This window comes from Tyto alba, unplaced genomic scaffold (assembly GCF_018691265.1).
Source record: "Tyto alba isolate M040663 unplaced genomic scaffold, T.alba_DEE_v4.0 Super-Scaffold_9, whole genome shotgun sequence".
NCBI lineage: Eukaryota > Metazoa > Chordata > Aves > Strigiformes > Tytonidae > Tyto > Tyto alba.
The window spans coordinates 14,730,335-14,755,225 of record NW_024881330.1 but is presented as its reverse complement, the minus strand read 5'-3'; the positions used below and the strand labels follow the sequence as shown (position 1 = coordinate 14,755,225).

General features: G+C 37.9%; 1 protein-coding gene across 6 annotated transcripts in view; it reads left to right on the top strand.

The window, feature by feature from the left end:
• COL14A1 (collagen type XIV alpha 1 chain) overlaps positions 1-24,891 on the top strand; it is a 126,577-nt gene that overhangs the window by 33,449 nt on the left and 68,237 nt on the right. For all 6 annotated transcript variants that reach the window (XM_032999644.2, XM_032999643.2, XM_032999646.2 and 3 more), the window contains 11 exons: positions 3,391-3,546; positions 4,253-4,372; positions 5,838-6,002; positions 6,371-6,532; positions 7,973-8,124; positions 9,124-9,253; positions 13,970-14,115; positions 15,448-15,577; positions 18,763-18,902; positions 20,592-20,718; positions 22,861-23,000. In XM_032999644.2, coding sequence (XP_032855535.2) covers positions 3,391-3,546; positions 4,253-4,372; positions 5,838-6,002; positions 6,371-6,532; positions 7,973-8,124; positions 9,124-9,253; positions 13,970-14,115; positions 15,448-15,577; positions 18,763-18,902; positions 20,592-20,718; positions 22,861-23,000 — 1,568 coding nt within the window. The remainder of the gene's footprint in view (positions 1-3,390; positions 3,547-4,252; positions 4,373-5,837; positions 6,003-6,370; positions 6,533-7,972; positions 8,125-9,123; positions 9,254-13,969; positions 14,116-15,447; positions 15,578-18,762; positions 18,903-20,591; positions 20,719-22,860; positions 23,001-24,891) is intronic.

Sequence of the window (24,891 nt, the reverse complement as noted above, 5' to 3'; positions counted from 1 at the left end):
GAAGTAGAATAATTCTATCTATAGCACATAGATAGGAAACATTATACAAAATTAGGTAACTGGTCTCCTCCCAACTGTCCTGCTCTTGAAACTGGTGAGTATTGTATAATTCAGAGGAAAGTGGTACCTTCTCTCTCACTACTGTTTTCTTGATGACCAAGTAAAAGGGAAGTATGCACAACCTGATCACAGTATTGAAACTTGTAGTAGTGGTCTTAAACACTGAATGTTGGAAGCTTTTTTTATATGGAATTATATGCTGTCATCCTCCTTTAAGAAATGTTTTTGAGAAAATTGCCTATTAAAGTTACATTTAGATAGTTGAAATGTTCAAAATTATCCTCAAACCCTATAGGAATTCATGACCATGTACGGTTGTATGGAAAGATTATTGAAAAAGACAATTGCTAGAAGTGGTAATGGAAATTAGCTAATCTGAGTGGGGTGCGTAAATTATTTGCTACATACTGTGTCTTTTAGACTAACTTTATAAATGAGGATGATGTGGTGTTTGTATCGTATCCGGTTTTTAAGATTTCTATACAGCATGTTATTCTGTTTAATATCTCACTGTTGTTTATTCCATTTTAGGGAACTTTCTACAATTCTATTAAGTGCAACAAGGAGAAAACATAAGCAAATAGTGGGTGTACAGAAGTAACAAAACCTAAATGTTTTATGCAGAAAAGATTCAACAAGTATCTCCTATCTACGAAGAACGAATCAAATTTTCACATTCTGTGACATTGCAGTACAGTCTTGGATCAAACCACACATGCTTTTTTAAGAAAAAAATAATTGAATGATACTATTTGCACTGATCTGATGATGTGGAAATAAAATTTTGAAAGGAATGCCTTTATTGTTTTATTTATTCTTTGGATTTTGCTTCACTGAATAAATTTACTAAAACCAGTAAAAGGTTTTATTCAGAAAGTCATCAGTACAGGATTAAAGCCTTATAGGCAAAACTTGTCGATATGAAATGAGAAAGACCTAAGGTTTCATAGTAGGCATATGATTTTAGAAGTAGAGAAGGGAAATACAACCACACAAATCCTGTTATCCTCATTGGACTATATGATTAAACTGCTGGGATCATACTGAGTAGGTACATCTGTGCTATAGTACAGCTGCTTGGATGTGAATCAGGGGTCCAGTTCTATCATTCTTACTGATGTTGAGTAGCGTTTTACTTTGCCAATAGTTCTTTTGAAGCTTAAGAAGCTAATCATGGCCAGTGTGAGAATGGCACAATTGAACTGTGTGTTAATGGAAGACAAATACTGCCATTAATGCAGGGTGATTAACAGGAAGCTTATTTGGCAAAGATAATTTAAAACATTAATTTTGCCATAACCAGCAAGCTCCTATTAAATCACAAAACAGATTCCAGTCCTGCTGAAATCAGGGGAAGTTTTCCTGTTGACTTCAGTGATAGAAAAATTTGGACCTCCTTTAGATTTATCTTCCAATTTAAGATAATTTTTTTGATGCTTACTAAATGTTCCCTAGTGTTTATACATTAAAATGTGTTGCCAATTCAAATAGCGTTGTCTTGTACTGTAAAAACTAAAATAAAGTATTTGTTTTGGCATCTTTGTAAGTGGAATTTTTGTCATGTGTTTAGAACTTATTCTACACTGCTAGCTGCACGTAGGAAATGTTCCCCGTTCTTCTAAAAACATTTTTAGTACACGTTTAAGACATTAACTATAACTTTATGGATTAGGTTTCTTGCACAGTGAATTCACACTACAGTATGAATCTAACTTTTAATTATTACCAATTGTTTGAAGTCCTGCTGCACATCAGATTGTTTTTGCCTGTGAGACTATCCTTTTTTTTTTTTTTAATTAAAATACTGTCATTAGTAATATGGTGTTAAAGTTTTAAGTTGTTAACCATGTGGTTTATTCCCTCTCTATAACAGGAGAGCTGCTTGTGAGATAATGCAAGCATCTTTGTGTTTATTTCTCACTGAATTACTTTCATTCGCTGAGCATCTCTGCTCAAGATCAGCTTCTTTCTAACAATGTGTTTGGTGATTCCTGTTAGCACCACCTTTGGTGTTGGTATCCTTTGTCAGCTGATTTCTGTAGTGGATGCTGAAAAAATTGATGATAAAAGTTGGGCTGCAGTTCACTTCCCTAATCTGCAGGTTTTTTACTACGTTCAGGGACATGATTTTCATCCCTAAATGGTTTGCGATGCATAATACATTTTCTACTAACATGCTTTGCTTTGACTTTCCTACTTCCATCCTTATTCTACAGTCATTCTGGTGGGGAGTTTGCTATTTTTATACTTCAAACATAAGCTCTTGTTTGGTATACCTGTGTAACATTACTCATTTCTTTTCCCTCTCTACAGTCATGCACCATTTCATTGGGATGTGTCAGTGCTGTCTGAGGTTATGGAACCCTCTTGCTTTCTCTTACTTCCCTTCCTGTCATTTTCTGGAACCGAATGTGGCACTTTTGTTTAGCCTTCTCAATTGCTTAAGAATCTGTATCCTTAAAAACCTTCTGATTGGCTTATCTTGTAATTTGTGTCTAATCTCTACTCCCATTTCCTCCAATTTCTCCATTGGTTAGCTAAACCTTGGAGACTATTGATAATATCTCTGCTTATTCTCATCAGGTCTTTTCTGTTGCTTCTTTAATGCTCTTTTATTTTTGTGTACTTTTCCATATATCTGTAAGACTAAATTTTCATATGGTGCTAGTTCTCCTAGTGAATGTGAATTTGAATCTGAAGAATTTACATTTTACTTTTGCTGTATAGAGTGCCTCCTACTTAGGTTTAATACAGCATATTCAATTGACTTTCAGTTTTACTGTAGGCTCCCAGGCTGAGATTCACTTCTAACTTTAGAAGTCTACAATGGCAGCCAAAGAAGTTTTTCTACAGTTATTGAGATGTATAGAAACACCTGCTTTTCTATGTTGACTATAAAAGGGGTCTTGATAGCTGTTTTGGATGCCTGTATCTCTAGGTAGCACTCTGCACTGTCTACACCTAAGGTTAAGTGTCATGAACTGTATACTGTGTATGTATATTCTTGAGAATGAAAATGGACTGCTGGTTTGATTGTGTTATATGACTCTTTTTATTTTTGAAGTATTGTATTTTTAGAAGCAGTATTTCTTTTTCATGGGTCTCACAACAGTAATTTTGAACAGCTTAATGAAAGAACTGAAGTAGATAATGGCCAAACTGTTCTATTACTGCATTTAGAACAAAGACATATAGTGATTTTGCTTATTTCTCGCTTTGTCCATGAAGAAAGCTTTAAGTATTAAGCTTAGTGGGAGGAGGGTATACATTTATTAAGCTACAATTCTATTGTTGAATTAACAATATTGTTTACATTTTAATGACTTACAGGAAACCTGTTTACCTGTAAAACTCCAGCAATTGCGGATATTGTGATACTGGTAGATGGTTCTTGGAGTATTGGCAGATTCAATTTCAGGCTTGTTCGACTGTTCCTGGAAAATCTGGTTTCTGCTTTTAATGTGGGATCTGAGAAAACAAGAGTAGGTAAGGTGCCATATTTTTTTCTTAATATTTCTGTAGCAATGTAAAAATTCCTTTATTTCAGGGTAGTTTACAGCTTTATGCTGCTTATTTGTGCAAGATTCATCTTCACCTGGAACTAGCACTTCTGTCATGAGTAATACTGCTAGAATGTTTGTGGTATTAATTCCTCACAGTTTACTGTGATACTCAGCTTCTGTAAACTGTAATGCAATGTCAGTGGAAAAGAAGAAAAGCAATGGAGACAGTCTTACTGACTTCAGTCAGCATTAGATCAAACCTCTGCAGTTTAATTTTTGGAGGAAGAATGTGCCAATGTATGGCTTTACTCATGGTTTAAACTGGCTCAAATGTTATATTTCTGTTCTGCTACATATATTTTAGTCTGTTCAAAAGTATATTAAATAAAATCATTCTTTTTCAAAAAACAATTTGTTGGATTCTTACTAAACTCTGAAGAAGTTGGGTACTCCTCATTTACTTTCCTTAGCACTTGAAAGAAAGGTTTTGAAAATTAAATGAGGAGTTGCCACTAAGAGCAACTTTATACTGTTTTTTTGGCATCAAGCAATGCAGTTTTTCTAGTGTGGTAGCAAAGCTACTTATGGTAAGCTTACTATGGTAAGCTGTTGGAAGCCAAGTACTTAAAGTGTACTTGGAAAGAAATGCTTTAATATCTAATGGATTACCTTAATTTCTGGTTCTTTAGGTCTTGCACAGTACAGTGGTGATCCCCGAATTGAATGGCATTTGAATGCCTATGGCACAAAAGATGCGGTTTTGGATGCAGTCCGTAATCTCCCGTATAAGGGAGGGAATACCTTAACAGGTACAGTGTATGTTTTAGCTGTTGCCTTTTATTAAAAAACATATTCTGCTGCACAGACTAAGAAGTGTTAGTGCTTATTATGAAGGGTAAAAAGGATAGGGGTTTTGCAGCTTGCTAACGGCTTTATCCCATGTCAGTGAAGTTTTTTCTGAAGTGCTTGTCCCTTGGCTTCACGGGGAAACTTTCTGGTCAGGACAGGGTCTCATAAAACAAAGTGTACATGAACTCTCTGTTCTGGAAGTAAAATCTTTTACCTGCTAGGAAGAAAATGCAAAATCCATTCATAATGTTCATGCACAGGGCTTTATTCTGGAGAAGGAAAGCATGTTGTTTTAATATCTGACTACTGGCAATAGTAACTTTTCCAATGACCACCTGGGGCTTTTAGATTTCCATTCGCCTTTTAGTAGTTAGAGTACTGAAGCCCCAGAAGATACTTAGTGATGGATAAATGGGGGATGCCTGTCAACCTGGGAAAAATAGTCTCTGAATACAATTCCAGTATCATATCAAAGCAGCAGTTAGTAATATTGCCTGTCTTGCCAGGAGAATGATATGTCCAAAGATCCAGACATGCTTTTAAGTAAATTGCTGCCTTCTTTTTTTTTTTTTTTTTTTATTATTATTATTATTTGGCAGGGAGGGAAAGGGAGAAAGAATGTGGAAGATTCTCTTTTGCAGCAGCCTTTATTTTGGTAGGAGTAGTGATTGCAGTGAGAGAAAGGACAGAAGAACTCTAGTATGATTCTAGGAATGAGATTACTGTGAGGTAGCAAGTAGTAAATTATCATGATTACTTTATACGGATGTTAGAAAAGGCGAGTTAGATACCTTTGCTGTGGGAGACTTAAGAGAATTTTCAGACAGGATATCATTGTGACATGTAAATTTGTCTTGAGTTGTTCTTCTTCCTTCCCTTTAAATAATTAGGAGTTTTCCTATTTAAATAATTAGGAGTTTCCCTTTAAACAGAGAGAATCTGATTAAAATCAGATTCTCTCTAAACTTTATCTGAGTTTTTGTTCAGCTTGTAAGTTGAAAAGAACAAACAAAGTAACAAATAAATTAAAGTAAGATTCTATGTAGTATGGGGACTTTCTAAGCTATCCAGAGCATGTACTTTCATATAAGCAACATAGGTAGAAGGAGAGGGGACTTCCTATTCTAACTTCGTAGAATAAGAAAGAAAAGATGATACATTCACAAGAAGATCAATTTAGGTTTCCATGGCCAGTTTAAAATATAGTGATTGATCAAAAGATGCTAAAGATGAATGTCAGCTTCTCTGTGGTTTAGGTTGCTTGATGGAATTTAATTTTTCAGTAAATAAATTCTTTTATGTTTATCCTTCATTATAAGGTTTTTCAGGATTTTTAAATTGAGTGGAAAAATAAACACTGTGATATTAGCAAAATTAATGGACATTTTTCCCTCTTAAAGTCTTTTAAAATCTTTCCTTTTTTAGGTCTTGCCTTAACTTACATTTTGGAAAACAGCTTTAAGCCTGAAGCAGGTGCAAGACCTGGAGTATCTAAAATCGGTATACTGATCACTGATGGGAAGTCCCAAGATGATGTTATCCCTCCTGCTAAAAATCTGCGAGATGCTGGCATTGAGCTGTTTGCTATTGGTGTGTACTCTGCCATATCCATATATTGTGTCCCATTATACTCTGGTTTATTTGTATCTGTTGCCTTCTATATTAAGGAAATTAATTTAAATCTTCTTTAATATGTTCTCCAAATCATTGCTGCAATAACTGGAATTTAGCAGTATATGTGGATGCTACATTATCAGGAGACAGCTGAAAAAATGCCAGTTATGCTGGCAGAAACTACTGTCTTAAAGTAACATCTTAACAACAGTGCAATCTGTAGTTGGTAATAAAAACAAAGAGAAAGAAGTGGATTTTAATATTTTTTTATCAATCCCTTTGTATACAAGATTTTTACCTTTTTTTATTGAAAATATTTTCTTTATTTTTCTTTCCAATGAAAGGTGTAAAGAATGCAGATATAAATGAACTCAAAGAGATTGCCTCTGAACCTGACAGCACACATGTCTACAATGTTGCTGACTTTAACTTCATGCACACCATTGTTGAAGGTCTTACCAGAACAGTGTGCTCACGAGTAGAGGAACAGGAAAAGGAAATCAAAGGTGAATAAGAAACTAGATGTAATGTATCCTAATATGAATTTGGAGCTACAAATCTTATTCCAAATACCTGCAGTTCTATGCTGGTTTCTGGCACTTGGCTCCTGCTGTATATTCTTTTGTTCACAAGAAAGTACATTGTCAGGGAAGTTATCTTCCTAGGTATGTTTTATTCTTGCTTTGATATATTTGATCTTTTGCTCTCTGACTTTGATAGTGGTAAATATTACAGTATTTGGTAGTACCAAAAAAATACAAAATATGCATTCATTCTGCTGTAACTATTTCCAAGTGGTGGGTAAGGAAATTTTTTTTATAATACACAGTTTTGAGGATGAATTACTTTTACAGCTGCACATGGAATGGCTATGTTTTTGCTGTGCTTTCCATCTCCAAACTTAATGTTTTTATTGTCTCATAAGTTTTTGAAATTTTCAACTATTAAGATTTGTCTCTTTCTGGTGATAGATTTTTTTCCTCTTATTTAATGCACAAAAAGTATATTCCAGATCATAAGAATAAATGGTGGTGAAGAAAATTTTTCTTATACAAAAAAGCCTTTTCTGACTACAGTTTTTTTTGCTTTTCTGAACAAAAGAAATGGCTATGAAAAGATGTTGCAGTTGGCCAGAGAACCAGTCCTACCTGAGGAAATTCCTTCTGAAAGGCTTCAGTGGATTTCATTTGTATTGCTTGGCTTGTGATTCTGTAATATCACAGAAATGCTGAGTGATTTTTCAGTAAGCTTGTCATACATATCAGTAAGGAAGGCTGCCTTTCACACATTATTTCTATCTGTGCATTGAAAAAGTGTGTATTAATAAGGCTTCACTCCATCTTTTCCCTCTTCTATTCACCTGGAAACTGAAAGAAAAACAGAATATTAGCTGTGTTTTGTGGGTGGAGTAAGGAGTCAGTTGGGAAATTGAGAGGGAGAGGATGGAAAAACCATAGAGAGATGAGACATCTTTGTGGAAATGAGTGATTGCCAGTGAAGATGACCATTCACTACATCTCTTAAATCTGCTGACAGGAAGCATATCAGTTTCCAACCTGCAGAGGACCACAGGAGATCACAGCTGTATATGTACTTAGATGTTTTTTGTGACTGGGAGGAAAGGAACCTGAAAAAAAAAAAAACACCCAGAAGGAAAGGGCTTGAAAGACTGATGGGAATAAAGACAGAAAGGCTTAGTTTTGAGTTTTTGTCTCCTTTGTATAAAGGTTTATGAAAAACAATGGAGACTTAGTCCCTGTGAAAACTCTTATGTGCAATACTCATTATTAGCTCTTTGTTTCCATTGAAAATGACCTAAATAAATGTGCAGTAGCCAATGGTTTGATTTTTTGATGAGGAGTGATCTTTGGAGCTTCAGCAAATACAACAAACCAAATAAATATATTTCAGAGGGGAATAAAAAATTTATGTTGTCTCTAACCTAGGAACAATTGTTGCTTCACTTGGGGCTCCTTCGGATTTGGTCACATCTGAGGTAACAGCTAGAGGATTCCGGGTTAGCTGGACCCATGCACCAGGCAAAGTGGAAAAATACAGGGTTGTATACTATCCCACTCGAGGAGGACAACCGGAAGAGGTAATAGGAGGAAAAGCTTCCAAGAAATTTTTAATACAACAGCAAGAACTAACTAGTCAGAAAATCTACGGTCTTATTTAAATCTACCCTGAAATTCCCTGTGTGGGCTCTGAAGCCCACCACAGAAAGGAGATGTGGCCACATGGGATGATGGTGAAGGTCAGGTAGTAGCCAGGCTGCTTCTCTGTTATTTAATTTAAAGTAAGTATGCTATAACATTGAGCACTTTTGGGAGGGTGGGCTGAACTGCCTGCATTTTTGCTTATACATATGGTTACTTGAACCAATTCTATCAACTTTCTGTGCACCATTCTGTTCACAAGAACAGAATAGGTAGGAGCTGATGGTAAGCCAGATTTTCAATTCTAAGAAAAAATAATTCATAAAAGGAGGATGATACAGGTATATATTTTGGGACATCTACAACTGGTCAGTGAAAATTTGGAGAGAGGTGTTTATCTGAATAGGACTTAGGCATTTGGAGGTGGGAAAAAATGCAGTGGAACGAATTTTTGGCTTCATCTGATAACTTATAAAATTGAATAGAAAGGCAGAAGTGCAAAAGGATTTAACTAAGGATGTATTTTATTTCTTTTTGTACTAGAAACTTGTTTAGTGTGGATATGTATTAATGTCAATTTGAAGTAGTGTGTGTATACATATGTAGTATTAAAGGATTATTTACGATGATGTAGTGATTATATCAAAAAGTGCCCAATATACACTCTTAGAAACTATTCCATACACTTTATTTATCTAAGTAATTCCTTTGTTCTAAATGGCTACTTATATCAGCTAAACATTTTGATTATGTATGTGGTTGCTGTTCTTTTTTCAGGCGCATTACTGTACCTAAAGGTAGCAAAAGCAAATTTATGAATTGAACTTTAGTACATCGATTCTTAGATGTCAGTGTAAAAACTGTCTGTAAGAGGGATTGGCTGATTTGATATAGTTATTTTGCTTTATGTGTATTTAGTTGAATCTTCTTCTAAACAGGTTGTGGTAGATGGAAGCTTATCAACAGCAATTCTCAAAAACCTGATGTCTTTAACTGAATACCAGATAGCTGTATTTGCTATATACTCAAATGCTGCTAGTGAGGGCCTCCGTGGAACTGAAACTACACGTAAGTGTCCTTATCATGTTCATTACGGATTTGACTGTCTGTATTTAATCACACTGTGTAAACATTAGTCTTTGTGAAAAAGAAATACATAAGAGAGTCTTTTTCAGTTTAGATTCTTTTAATGCATTTGCCTTAAATTAATTTCTTTTTGAATTAATTCTGGGCTAAGTTCCTAAGTCCAAATGCTGTGTGCATATTTAAACACTGAGAAAGGTTTTATCTCTGGGCTGAACTTTGAAGTTGGTTGTACTGAATCCTAAATTAGAACATTCCTACACTTTGGGTGTGGAGCCAAGCTTTATAAACTAGGTTTGTGGCAGAACATGATCTCATGAGTGGAGGATTAGGTGGGACCAGAAATATCTGCACCTGATTCCCACCAGTGCCAAAGATTTCAAGGTGACTTCTGTAAGTTACTTTCTAAATGATTCAGTTATTTTCTGTCTGTGAAATGGGGACTTGGGATATTGTTAGAATGAATATATTTACAGTTTGGGGTTCTATAATGAAAACTATGCTAGTACCTGAGATAATGTGCTGTTATTGATCATATCTATTTTATGTATTTGTATACAAAATACAGTTACTTTTTTAGTAAATATGACAGATATTAGGAATGGAAGGGTAACTTTTTAGTTCAAACTAGGAGCCAGGGAGTCAATATGTAATATATCAATAACTGATATTTGCTGGAAGAACAACATGGCAGGGCTCAAGCAATCTAGAAGATTTCTACAGTGCTTTGACAACAAATTCCTGACAGAAGTGACCATGGAGCCAGCAAGAGAAGGTGCTCTGCTATAGCTGATACTTAAAAACAAGGAAGAACTGATGCAGAGTGGAGTATAAAGTCACAGGTAGTCTAGGATGATGTGACCATGAGATGGTGGAAGCCTTCAGAAATCCCAGGCTGCTGAGATCAGCGGGAAAGTCTGGAGAAAGGAAGACTTACCCTCATTTCAGGAGTACCAGTATAGGGAGCACTTAAGCAAAGTGGACACACATGGGACTGGATGGGCTGCACCTGTGAATGCTGAGGGAGCTGGCTTATGTCATTACTAGGACAGTTTGGATTTTCCTTGATAGGTCATGGTGACTGGGGGAAGTCCCTGAACATTGGAAGGAAGCAAATGTCAATCCTTTGTGAAACAGGATCTGGGGAACTACAGGCCAGTTGTTGTCACCTCAATCCCCCAGGAGGGTGATGGAGCAACTAAGCCTTGAAACTCTTTTCCAAACACATGAAGGGCAAGGAGATGATTAGGATTAGTCAGCATGGATATATAAAGGGGAAAACATGCAGTTCAACCAATAGAAGTGTGAAGGCCTGCCCCTAGGGAGGAATAAACTCATGTGTCAGTACACACTTGGAAGTGACCATCTGGAAGGCAGCTCTGCAGAGAAGGACCTGGGGGGTCTTGGTGAACAACAAGCTGACTGTGAACCAACAATGCAGCCTTGTCACAAAGACAGCCAAGAGCCTCCTGGATTGCATTAGAAAAGGATTGCTAGCAGATTGAGGGAGGTGATTCTTGCCCTCTGCTCAGCACTGACAAGGCCACACCTGGATGCTTGTACTGGGGACCCTGCAACAGGGCCAAGAGAGTTGTGGATTTACTGGCGTGAGTCTAATGAAAGACCACAAAGATGATTAAGGGATTGGAGCATATTTCATAAGAGGAGAGACTGAAGCAGCTATGGCTGTTCAGCCTGGAGGAGTGAAGACTCAGGGTGATCTTATCTATGTATAAAAATCCATGGTGGGATGGAATGAAGAAGAGAGAGCCAGACTCTTCTCAGTGGTGCCCGCTGACAAGACAAGAGTCAATGGGCACAAATTGAAAACCCATGAAATTAAATCTGAACAGAAGACGATTCAATTTTATTGTGATGGTGGTCAAACACTGGAATAGGTTGTCCAGAGAGGTTGTGGAGTCTGCATCTCTGGAGATATTTAAAACTCAAGTGGACATGGTTCTGAGCAACCTGCTCTAGCTGACCCTGACTAATCAGGGAAGTTAGACTAGATGATCTCAAGAAGTGCCTTTCATCCTCAGTAGTTCTTTGATTCTGTGTCAGTGTTAATCTTCCCAATTCTGAACAGAAAATAAATAGGACCATGTAAAATTGAGACTTCCATTTTAGTCTGTCTCCCATAATGTCATCTCCAGCCATGTTATAACCTATAACGTGGTGTAAGGACCTGCTTAATTTATTGAGGGAGACAACAGTCACATACTGAGCCAACAGGATTGTTTCATATTGCACCTGGTAGTCCTTTGAAGTCACCTAGTCAAGTTCTGACAGAGCCCAATCCTGCTGGCTTTCTGAGGTCTGATCAGATCACACCCCATGGTCATACAGCATCAAGCATTTTATACAGCTGTCTTTGATAATCTGTTAGAAGTAATAATCTGATTAATCACTCCAAATGCTACACCACCTGCAGTTTGGTAGTATTTTTACTATCCTAATGGAGAACTATGGAAAACTTTAGTTTACATTCTTCCTTTGTGTGAGATACTGACAGATTAAAATAGCCACCAATCACATTTGTTCATATAGAACATTGAAAATAGTTTACAGGTATGTATAATCTAGACACATTCAGTATGCATATTGTACAGATAGTTAGAAAGGATTATGATTTAGTAGTCACTTCTAACTTGAAATAATATGAAATGCATTCACATTTTAATTTGCTGCAAATATATTTCTACCTGCTTTACTTTATTCCAGTTGTTTTTTAGTAGGTCTAATTTATTCCTATGTTACCAGAGTATCATAATACCAGATACTCTGGTAATGGTCCAAGGTGCAAATCAGCATTACCTACTGGATATTTACATTTGAGATTCTTAGCTCTTCAAATGAAACTTCCAGTAGAAAACACCACTTGTTTAATTTCTAGTCACCTCTTTGTTAATTAGTATTTATATTGCCAGAGTATCTAGGAGTTTCCATTGAGAGTTAAAATATGAATCATAAGTAAGTTAGAGGATACTTTCCTTGTAGATTTTTAGAATCAAATTGTGAAAAAAGACAGGTGATGGATACTCTCTCTGTGATCCTGGGGCAGTTTGCATAGGAATGCGACAATGTGGTAGAAAGTACCTTCAAAATATCTCAACATGTAGTTTCTTTCTATAGGTATCAGAGATCTGAGTGGAGCTTTGAAGGAAGAGAGTGAAGTACATTTGAAAAAGTTTATGGGTTATTTTCCCTAAAATTAGAGAAATTGTGTGAATTCATGGGAATATAAGTCAACACATCAACAAGGGTTTAAATAGGTTGGAGGTAGGCTGTGAAAGGTTTGGAAGTGAAGGTAGATGGGTAACCTGAAAGTGGAAACCTAGAGAGAGGCCTGGATTGAAGTTTCTCCCATGTTTACAGACCTGAACAACAGAACAAGTGAACAGCTTCAATGAACAAGAATGGACAAATCTGGCATGTTTTGTATATGGGAAGTTAAGAGCTCTGTTAGAGCTTGTTGAACATAACATAACAGACACACTACTCCTTGGAGATATCAGGTAGATAGGCTGCAATTTTTGTTTGGACAAGGAGATTAGAGAAGCTCTGTGAATTACTAGCATCGTAATTAGAATTGGTTGCTGAATCTGTATTTGCAGATCAGATTCTTCAGAAGCGTGCAAAGCAGAGGTTTGCAGAAGCTTAACATCCAGCCTATTACAGTCACTCTGAGTTCCTAATAGGAAAGGCTTGATATCAATTACCAATTACCTTCTGTTTTTCTCAGAGCCCTTGAGTCATTTTAGGGACTATTATCAGTGTAGAAGTTACAAAGGAGCATCCAAAGTTCCGTTGTATCTCTCCAGTGACTGGATATTTTGGTGGGATCCATCAGTGATGTAACAGCAGTGCAGAGTCCTTGGGATGTTATTCTGTGAGAGGAAGAAAGAGTGCAAACTGCTATTCTACAGAGTTACAGATACACAAAGAAATATTCAGGAACCCAAATTAGTGCTATGTTCCAGTAACAGAGCCTTACATTCAGAAGTAAAGCTCCTAATCATGTTTGAATTTCACTCAGCCTTTTTAGTTGTACTCACCAGGTTAACGTTAGCAATCATTTGCAATGAATGATCTTGCCCATATTTGCATAATCCCACTGACATAGGCCTGGGAGCCAGTTTGGACAGTCCAGGTCTTAAACACACAACACTTTGTAGCCAAAATATTTTGATGTGTGCAACTTACTCATTCAGGGTTTTCTCCAGGGTATCCTAACTCATGGCTGTCTCTTCCACGCTCTGGCTTGTAACTATTGCCAGAAAGAGCCATCTCTGGGGACTGCTCCTTGTTCCTAATAGCAACTGTGCCCATTCTTCGATAGCGAGTGGTCATCCTGCTGATCAGGGAAAAGGAAGGGTGAGATCTGAACAGAGTGATTTGGCACTTAAAGAACAGAAGTCCTCCCACTTGAAATGCTCAGAGCTGTTTACGACAAAGAGCTGAAATGCTTTGTAAGGGGTAGCTTTGCCCTGATATTAGAATTGGTTAGGTCACCATTTCCTTGTTTCTCTGATTCTGTGTTCTTTTATGTATTAATCATAGTTGTGGCATACAGACAGCACTTCCATGACTTCAGATAGCTATATTTCTTTGTATTTCCTGGGGTAGAATAAACTGTTTGAAAAATAACTGGTTGCTCAAGTGAGACAACTGAAGTGTCTGTCTCTTATTCCACTGTAGTTGCCTTGCCAACAGCATCGGATCTTCAATTGTATGATGTGTCACAGAGCAGCATGAGAGCAAAGTGGAATGGAGTAGCGGGTGCCACAGGTTACATGATCCTATATGCTCCCCTCACGGAAGGACTGGCAGCAGATGAAAAGGAGGTGACGTATTGTACTTTCATTCGAATAGCAATTATTAAAAAAAATACATCTTTTAAAGAATAAACTAGTACTTGGCCTTTAACCTCAAACTTGATCAGAAAATACTTTGGGTTTTTTTTCATGACCGCCTTAAGTACTCTATGTGTTACAGACTATGAATAAAGTGAAAGTACCAGTTGATTATTTTTATATGTCATTGCCATAAAAATGCAACAATTTCAGCTGAATTAAAGTGACTCTTTTGAAATTATATATGAAGTGATACTGTATCATCAGGTAAAACTAACACTCAAAGGAACCGAAAATAAAGTAAAACTAAGATATTTTCTAAGTGTGCTATCAGAAGAATATGAAGTTTAGCCTTTGTTCTCATCAGGACCTTTAAAAGTAAATACAATTTGCAGGTGTGACCTTTATTGGTTTTCTTTCTTAGTTCTGTTCAATTTTTATTTTTAAATATAAAAATAATGCCTTCCATTAAAACTGATTTTTAGAAGATATTTTTAGAAAGAAGAAAAGGTGGGACAAGGTAAAGTCCAGTCTTCTGTCATTAAAACAGTAAAACCAGTAAACTTTTCTAAAGTTGAAAGCATAGTTCCAGTGGAACTTCTGGTCTAGGATTTAAAAGTTTTTATCCTCAAGTTTCTATATGTATAATTAAGATTATGTACAACATCTCTGTTCAAGCAAGAATACTAAGAAGCATGTAGGGGCATGTGAACTTGTAGAGAGAATAGGAAACTGCTGAAAGCTCGCATAGACTTGTGCTCTCTGATAAATGAATGGCTGTGAGCACATAATTCTGTTGAAATGGGGCCTCCCTGAAAACTGGCTGATTCAGGAGGACTGAGCCTTACCCTGAAGAAACACTTTTTTTCAGTAAATAAGTCAGTCCATGATAATGTGGTTCTCAGTGAAGAGATGGAGGAGGAGAATGGTACACACCTTAAATAGCAACAAATCTGAGCCTCGATGTGCATGGAAATCAATTCCTCCCATGAAATTTCAGTCCTATGACCAAAGATGAAACAAAGTGTAGCTGGGAATGAAAAGGCTGCATGTTCTAGAGAGGATTATTTTGTCATTGCTCATGTAACTATTTACTTTTAAAGTCCTCTTACCTGTATGATAGCTTTTGCTTTTTGATAGTTTTGTTCTTTTGATTATTGTGCAAAATCCAAAAATCTTGGACCAGGTATTTCAGGCATCGTATCAGACAAATTCTCAGGAGAACATTTGATCACATAACTAATTTCTGCTATGTAAATAGTATTCTTCCCCATCATGAGCTAATCTAGAATAATGTGTCTTTTTTATTTATTGTGGGTTCAGATAAAAATTGGGGCGGCCTCAACGGAACTTGAACTGGATGGACTATTGCCAAATACAGAATATACAGTCACAGTTTATGCCATGTTTGGAGAAGAAGCTAGTGATCCCCTTACAGGACAAGAAACTACACGTAGGTTGCACGTATATATATTCACTTCAGTGTTAATAATACTTCATAATAGTCTTTGCATATATTAGAGCAAACCTGTGACTTTAAAATCTGATTTGAATAGTCCATAGGGCAAGGCCTTAACTGTGCTTGTTTCTCAGTGTGAATACTTAATTTATAGAGGCTGAGGATGTGATTTTCTACAAAGCAGCTTGTTTTTCGAACAGGATTGTGAGCTCTCTTGTTGGTAGTGGTACTGCGGATATCCCTGTTGATCTTGGTGGAACTACTGATGGTTTTCTGAACTTGCTGAAGGTGAATGAAGGTCACCATGTAGATCTAAATTGAGCCTGCTGTGTTTAGCCTCCCGTAGCTGGAGAACCAGGTGTGTGTGGGAGCCTGCTCAGATGGAGAAGTTCATTCCTCTGGCTCAGTGATAGTACAGACAGAAGAGAAGCAAAGAAATTTCTGTGCAACCTCTGCTGCCTAACATTGGGTAAATGAAGGGTTGGAAAGCGCCTGTGCAGTCATGATAGTGTGTTTTCAATAAACAGCAAGCACTTTCCAGCTAAATTCTGTCTTCTACCAACTGTACACAGCACTGTATGTCAGCTCGCTAAATAGCCCCAACATTTGGAAGAGGAAAGAATTGAAAATAAGTGCTTGTGCTGCTGGGATATTTCTGGGATTGCATTCAGTGACATTTCTGTTGCTCCCAGCAGTGGAGTGATTGCTTCCTCTTGTTTTGTGCTCCTGGCATGAGTAAGCCAGTGTGAAAAGTGACTTACATTTAATAGGTGAAAGAGGTTCAGGTATGCGAGTGAAAAGAAGGGCCAGAGCAATTGCTTGTAAAAGGTCAGCAAGTAATGGTGGAAGAAGCTTTAGCATCGCTGTTTGAACTGGGTCATCTCTGAGAGGGCAGGTGTAGACAGACAAGCAGCAAGAGTGAACCACATGTTTGTGGACTTGAAATCAGCGTAGAAGTTTCTTAACATTTAGAGAATCAAATCTTTGGCTCTTTGTCCCTCTGTCCATTTCTTCCTCTCTTTGTCTCTCACTCCTTCTCCTTTCCCTCACCCCCGCTTTTGGTCAATATCTGCCCAATATCTGGTTTTCATTTATCTTAAACAGTAGTTTATGTAGTTTATGACTGTGCCAGCCTGAATCCACATCACGTCATATGATCTCGGAGGCTGCACAGCTCTAACCTGGCTAACACATTGGGTGGAAGATCACATGCAAATTCCAGATACACTGGCACAAGGTGAGGATTCACAGCCACAGCGCTTGATCACAGAAGGTAGTAACATATGTTAGTTAGCCCATCATCACTGCTGTTACCAGACCAGAATAAAAAAAAACTAACTACCCTGCAACCTTCATTTATTTTTAGAGTGACTCAATGCCACCAACTCTGACTGGTCTTTAGCACTGTAATATGAAAGAAGTTTGATTCTAACCTTCTATAGGCAGCTATTCATATAAGCCCTCTTCTAACAGGCTGTGATTGATCTGGCAGTGGGGCAGTCTGTAAGGAGAGAAAGCTCTTGGTGAGCACACCTGTCCCACGTGGTCAGTGTTCAGTTGTAATGTCTTCCCTGTACAGATTCATATTTAAGCTACTTTTTTTTTTTTTTTTTTTTTTTCTTTCAGTGTGATTATTTCTGGCTTCCAACTAATAAGCTACGTAGTGGTTTTTTTCCTGGAGTATATATCTGACTGGAGTGTGATCTGCCTAATTTGCTATACTATTACATGTAGTATCAGATATTATGTATTTAGCAAATAATATTATCCTACACACTGTATCATCCTAGTTACTGTAGCAAAACCTTTCTCTGTGCCAAACAGAGGCCTGATCAGCAAGCTCATTCTGGGGTGGGGTTTCTTTTTGGGGCCAGGATTTATCCAAGACTCACTGTAAATATCACGTAACTCTGGAATCAGGACTGCCTGTCTGGTTGAGAGCAGCATTGTAAGGAGGTTCGTTACAAAAGGAAAGAGCTGAGACTGAAGCATTTTGTGGTATGGCCTGGATGGTGAAATGAAGTGCATTCCATGACTGACAGAAAGTAGAAAGGAAAGCCAGCACGTGATACTCCCTTCACTAGACTCAGAGGAATATATTGAATGCCAGCATGTGTGGCAAACCCATTTCATACAATTCCAGTGTGTTCCTGTCTTCTCTTTCCTCATAGCCAAGTTGACTTGACTCTTCCTAAGCTGGTTAGGTGTTTGCTTGCAGATTCTGAGTCTGGCTAAATGTCCTGCATAATATATGTGGTTTTTTTTTTTTTTTTTTTTTTTTTTTTTTTTTTTTTTTGTTGTTTTTTCCCATGTGCTCTCGTGTGAGGGAAACAGTTTCTGAAGTTCTGATATTTGTCTGTCCACATGGATTAATGAGCAGTGTGTGTGTGAAGGCAGGATGGTTAGAGAAAACTTTCAGAATTCAAAGGAAATTAGAAGATGTTGGGCTAATAAAGAACCTACTGCTGAGAATAACAGACAGCACAATTTGCTTTCTCTAGTGTGACAGAAAAGTAGATGCAATCTGAAACTTGCTCTTACATGACCTCGTTTTCCTTCAGCTCATGACAACCAAGGAATATACGGTATATAAATATGGCTTTAACCAGGGTTGCTGTTAGGAAACAGCTTCTTTCTGTAGTAAAAGCGGAAAGGTTAAGCAGAGGTAAAAAAAAAAAAAAAAAAAAAGCATCCTTGGAGATCGTTTGAGATAGTTATGCTTTTGGACAAACTTACCCTTATGTCAGGGTCTTCTAGGATTGAGAAAGTTTTTTGCCAAAATACTACTGTTATGAAATGTTTTTACTGGGATACCTATGGAAAACAAATGCATATAGGATAAACATCTCGTTGAATTAAATTAATTCACAAATACAAACACAAATTTATTGCAAGTATTGTGTAGGCTATATCTGCTATGAAAAATAACATAATTTCTTTCTTTTTCAGTATTAATTGAGATGCACTTAGCATGACTGAAAGTTCTGTTTCATAAAAGAGCTAAGCCATTTTATCTCCCTTTAAGTACTTGCGTAGCTCCATTGATGTAGATATTTTAAAACAAATATTGATGGTAGAAATTTTTGAATGAAAAATGTGCTGGTTATTTTCAGGACATGAAAAATTTCACAGCTAAAACAAGGAATTGCTTTCATGGTTTTATCTCTTTCCTTTTCAAGTGCCTCTAAGTCCACCAGCAAACTTGAAATTTTCTGATGTTGGACACAGTAGTGCTAAGCTAACATGGGATCCTGCTTCCAAAAATGTAAATGGCTATCGCATCATGTATGTTAAAACAGATGGAACAGAAACCAATGAGGTAAATTATTAGCATCTCTCTTCCCTTAACCAGTCTCAGACCTCCCCAAACTTCTGTGATTATTAAGGGTTACTTTTATAAATAAAAGCTACCTTGCAAGCTGCAACAAAAGATTTGCTAGATAATTCTGAATCTTAGTGCAAATAAGAGTTTGCTTAGTACTGAGTATACATTTGGAGTGGATTATATGTGTGGAGGACAGTACTCTGAACTTTTTATATACCAGTCATTGCTGGTGTACATAAACTAAAGGAAACTACTTAAGTGAACAGTGGTTTGCAGGTGCAGGATCTTGACTGAATGTATGGCATGGAAATATTTATTCTTGATTCAGTCCAGATAATGAGACGTTTGATAAAGCATATGTCATAGACTCAAGCTCATTCAAAAAGACTATCTGAAGGCTTTGCCACATTTTCTTAACGTCTATTGCTTTAATTATATGTTGAAAACTCTCTTCCTAGAAACAGGATTTGGCTTGAACAGAATGGTAAGATAATACCAAGATATTCCAATTTGTACTCTTGTATTTAATAATTTACTTATTCAATATTTAGTTATACCTTGTTACTAAAGGTGTTTTATAATAGCTTTTAGCAGCATGAATTCTGTGATAGAGTGAAAAATGGGATGGAATGTTATTAATACAGAAATCTGAAAAAATACAGAAGGAGGTTCAAAAAAATAGTTCCAGTTAATGGGTCCAATTATTAAAATGGTCCAGATGCCTTACCAAATAAGTTGTCATGGATAACTTAGCCCTTCAAAAAAGTCTTTAATAATAGTTATGTGTAATTATGTTTGTTTTGTGACATATCTGGCCTTTCATCCATACAAGATGGAATATTTGTATTAAACCTGGAGAACCTGTTCCTGAGTTTAGAAGAGAGCATACCTGTACAATGTTTTGTATCTTTTCTTTCTGCTAGGTCCCTTAAAATTGAAATTAGAAATCATTTGTCCTTTTCCTATTGATTACTCTTAATATAGATAATACGCCTGGCTGTACTCATCATAATGATATTTGAACATCTCAGGCTTGTGGTAATATACTTTATAGTGTGAGTGAATGTTCAGGAGGTTTTTTTCTACTTCTTAACATTTTGTTTGTGCCTGTTCAAAGAGCAGGTGGCATAGTTTTGTTTGCTCTGTATTGGTGGCATTTCCCCTGTGATGCTGAGCTAACATGACACTGAATAGTTGGACTGATAAAGCTGTATAAACTTACAGTTTAAGTTTTATATCCTCAGCAAAGTTGTGTTAACAGCAGCCTGGTTAGAGACCAGATGAAACTGTCATCTTGCCTCTTGACAAATGTTAAACATTATGGTTTATGCAATGATTATCCATGATAAGGGACTGGATTCAATGGCCCAAAAAGTTCTTTTCCCTTCTGGGTTCCTGAACATGCAGTGCTGATATGTTAGCTAGTGAGTTAGGCTTGCTAAGGCTGAATTCTCCTTTTCCCTAGTTAGTCATAAACAAAATTTTCCTTTTCTCTAGTTTGTCTATTTTAATTGATTCTGAAAGCTTTTATGGCACTGAGTTTATACATGTTCATGGTTTCACAGAATTTCTCTACTAGTTACATGACATTCTCTTTCTGTATCATTATTACCCAGCAGAATTTCAGACACTGATAATGTAAAGTGTATGATCAATATCTGTTGCAAATGATGCTTTCTCTAGGTGGAAGTTGATCATGTTTCAACCTATACTCTAGAAAGTCTGACATCCCTTACAGAGTATACTGTTGCTATTTTCTCCCTGTATGATGAAGGACAATCTGAACCACTTACTGGCAGCTTTACCACAAGTAAGTATTGCTGAACTTTTGAAGGCTTTCCAAGAAGAATTTTTATACTCTCTTACTTTATTGGAAAGTAAGACCAGTAATAGCAAGTGTCTCTGGCTGTGAATTTAGATATATGGAATGCTTTCTCTTATTTTCATTGGAGTTTTGTCTTCTTTTCTCCCTTATTATGGGGCCAATTGCATCCTTACTTGTGGGAGTAATCCCTTGACATCATGAAAACATTTGTGTGGATAAGTTTCATTTCTTAAGTCTTTCCACAATCAGGCATTTTAAATCATCTTTTATTACAATTAGATAGTAAAACATTTGTCTCCCCAGATTTCTGAAGTGTGATGGCATTTGTCTCTCCAGCTGAAGTGTGATGAGTTTTGAATCATGCATTTAACTAGGGAACTATCTAGGCAATATAGGGTAGAACCTTACGTACATACAGAGAAACTGGAACACCAAAAGAAGAAAATCTAAGACATTTAAGATTCATGTAGTCTGCTTAGCACAGTTTCTGTAACTGTAGTTCTGTATTAAACAAATGGCTGATAACACTTATTAATTATTTCCAACATAACAATGGGAGGAGAAGGACTTTGAGGGAGGAAAGAGAAACATAAAGTGGAAGAGGAAGGGAGAACATACATGTACTGAGCAAGAGGTTGATACTTACATACAAACTGCAAATGGACATGCACACAGAGTCTCTGGAAAGGGCAGAGATTGGGACTTTGAGGTAGATGAAAAGAAAATAGCATGGTGCACAGAGCTCTGAGCAGAGGAGAGAGGATGTTGTGGTTTGAGCCTGATTGGCAGCCAACCACAATGCAGCAGCTCTCTCTCCCTTCCCCTCCGGCAATGAGAAGGGACAGAGAGCCAGGCTTGTGGTTTGAGATAGCACTGGGATGGGGAGAAATCACCCTTTATGGTCATGAGCAAAAGGAAGACTCGTTAGGGGAAGAAAAAAAGAACATATGTTTGTTACAGACACTAACAACACTTAACAGAGTAGGACAGTGAGAAGCATTACCACATCTTGAGAACACCTTCCCCCCACCCTTCCCTTCTTCCCAGGCTCAGCTCTGCTCCCGATATCTCTACCTCCTCCCCCAGTGGCGCAGGGGCAGGGAATGGGGGGTGCAGTCAGTGCTGCCACTTCTTCCTTCTTCGGAGGGGGGAGCTTCTGGAACTTGTTCCCCCTGCTCCATCGTGGTCCCCCTCTCACAGGAGGCAGTCCTTCACAACTGTTCTCTGACTTGAGTCCCTCCCACGGGCTGCAGCGTTCCCCACACTCCTCTGTCATGGGTCACCAACTTTCTTCAACTGGAGTCCCTCCCACGGCTGCAGCCCCTCCCGAGCTGCTCTGGCATGGGACACCCCCACATGCTGCAATCCTCCCAGCGCTGAATTACAGCAGCAGGGCTACCTTTTCCCACAAGACCCCAGCCTTCTTCAGGAATAACACCTTGATCATCCAGGTGGAAGCCACAGGCCATAAATCAGTGTCTGCTTCACTGTAGATCTTCATGGGTGGCGGGGGGGGGGGGCGCCCTGCCATCTCACCACAGGATACAGGGGGGTCTCTGCTCCGGCACACCTCCCCCCTCCTTTCTTCTTCCGTTCCTCCACTGACCTTGGTGTTCACGCAGCCGCCACAACTCCTCCTCACAAGTCCCACTGCACGTCATGACATCCCTTTTTAAATACGTTATCGCAGAGGCGCAGCTGATTGGCTCAGTTTTTGAGCAGAGGTGGAGCTGACTTGGAGCTGGGGGAGCTTTGAGAAGCTTCTCACAGGGGGCCGCCCCTATAGCCCCCTCCCCTGCTACCAAAGAAACCCCACCACTCAGTCAAACCCAAGACAGAGGCTGAGGGTTGCATGGAGTTCCTTTAGTGGAGAGAGCAGAAGGAGACTTGTTGAGTTAGAGTAGATAAAGAGCATCTATTGTGCATATTCCTCTACCCCAACTACAGGACCACCTCCCTAAGTACAAATAAGTGTGCAAAGAATTCTGTAGTGGCTTTGTTATCTACCTCCCCTGTTACATTGTTTGTAACAAACTGCAAGTAAAATGGTATGTGCTTGACATTGCTATCTGTCCAAGTCTCAGAGAATAATTTATTCTCACTTTACTTTTGCATGTTATATTGCAGAAAAAGTTCCAGCTCCCCAGCATTTGGAAATTGATGAAGCATCGACAGATAGTTTTAGGGTCAGCTGGAAGCCCACCTCATCAGATATTGCTTTTTACAGATTGGCATGGATTCCTTTGGATGGTGGGGAATCTGAAGAGGTGAGTTGCCTTGACTTACTGAGGGTGTGAAATGGAAGAGAGAGTTCCATTCTGAGGACACCTGTGCTGCAACTTTTACCAATTAAATATGGCCAATTGACTTACAGAAAAATCTGCCTCTCTGCAAATCCCTTTGAACCAATGTCAAACCAATATTCTAGTTTCTTTTCAAAGAGGAAGTGAGGAAAGAAGAGCTCTTCTGTGAATAATCAGTCTAATCTGTAATGTGCCAACTGCCATAGAACTAGCATTGCTGTTTGATGCTACTTTGGATTTTAGAGGTTCATATTCTTCACTTTGCTGTGAAGATGGTTGCTGAGCCAGAGCAGAGATATCCTTAAATAAAGCTCCACATTTGTCTAATCTGTTTGCCACAGTAAAATTAGCTGTAAAGCCTTAGTTGTGTAAGATTGCAAAGGGAAAAGTTTTACATGTAGTTAATTTATTTTAGATTGTTCCTTTATTCCTCTTTATGGTTCCTTTACTTTTTCCCCTCATGCTGTATTTTTTGCTCTAGGCCCTTGTGCATCTTCTCCATAGTGCCATTTTCATCAGTCTGAATTTTTAAATAATTTTTCAGCCCTTTAGCTTTTCCTGTTTTGTTTTGTTTTTTTTTCCAAATAGAAAAAGACAGACACTTTTTGTCCCTTTCCCAAATTTTAATCCTTCATAGTCTGTCTCATTTCCCCTATCCCTTTCTTTATTTATTTACTCATTCTTTTGGCTTCTTTTGTACTCCTCAATCTCTATTGACTGTCTCAAACATCTTGCTCTCTTGGCATCAGCACCGTGAAGAGAGGTCACATCTGCAAACTGTTTATCTGGGTACATAACTCAGTGGGAAAATGACATTTCCCACCTAGCCATAGGTTTCATGCTTCATTTTGTCATCCGTTAGGGCAGAAAGCAGTTATTGCAGCTTAGGTCATGTGGCATTTTTTCTATAAATTTAGCTTAGCCTTATTCTTTCCTCCATTTCACCTAGCGAGAGGTAGTCATGCAAGAAAGAAAGAAAATACAGGAGTGAGCAGGGAAAAGAAGGAGTTGGAAGATGAGTGAGTGGACATAGGTCATCCCCTAGCATTTTCTCCTTCAGTAGGTGAACTGATTTGTTTCTGTTTAAGTTCCAGTGAGTAGCTGTCAGTGAATCCCTTTAAACCATGTGCATTTTTAAATGAGATTTATGATAACTGTGTTCTTCGAGTGTGAGAATAAATGATCAAGAAATATTTGAATTGTTAAGGTTCTACTTGTTCATTGTATTCAATAAGAAATGCTGGAGGCCCTAATATTTTAGTACGTTGAAATATTAAAAATACCCGAGCTGCTTTCTTGTTCTCCTTGCATGACCTCTCTAATGGGGTCAGGCCTAGGATAGCACAATACCTCCAGGCTGTTGCCTCTTTAAGCTTCTTTCTCAGCTAAGTGATCAGTCATGCAGAGAAATGACATGCACTCCCTCTGTCTTTCTCCCAAGACCCAACTTGCCAATTAGCTGAGTGGGGTCAGGGGGCAGTGGTGAGAATTACACACATCTCGGCTTACTTCACCCACACCACTGATGAGTCAGGAGCATTTAGTGGGGTGTTAGTGCTAAAAATCCATAACAAATTCAGGAGTGACCTTTTATTTCTAGGTTACAGTAGAGAATGCATGCTGTTATACTCATGTGCTTGTTACTTATTCTTTCTTCTGTTATTTGTCCTCTCCCCTTGAAAGTAAAACACTTTGTGTTCATTTTTTTGTGGTGTTCTTGGTGGGTTAAATTAGCAGGGAGTGGAGGGTGATGGAAGTTATGCTTCAGAAAGTATGCCATATTTATGTGTGAGATAGCAACTATCTATAGATATTTTGTAGTGATTTGATACACAACTAGAGGCTCTGGGGAAGT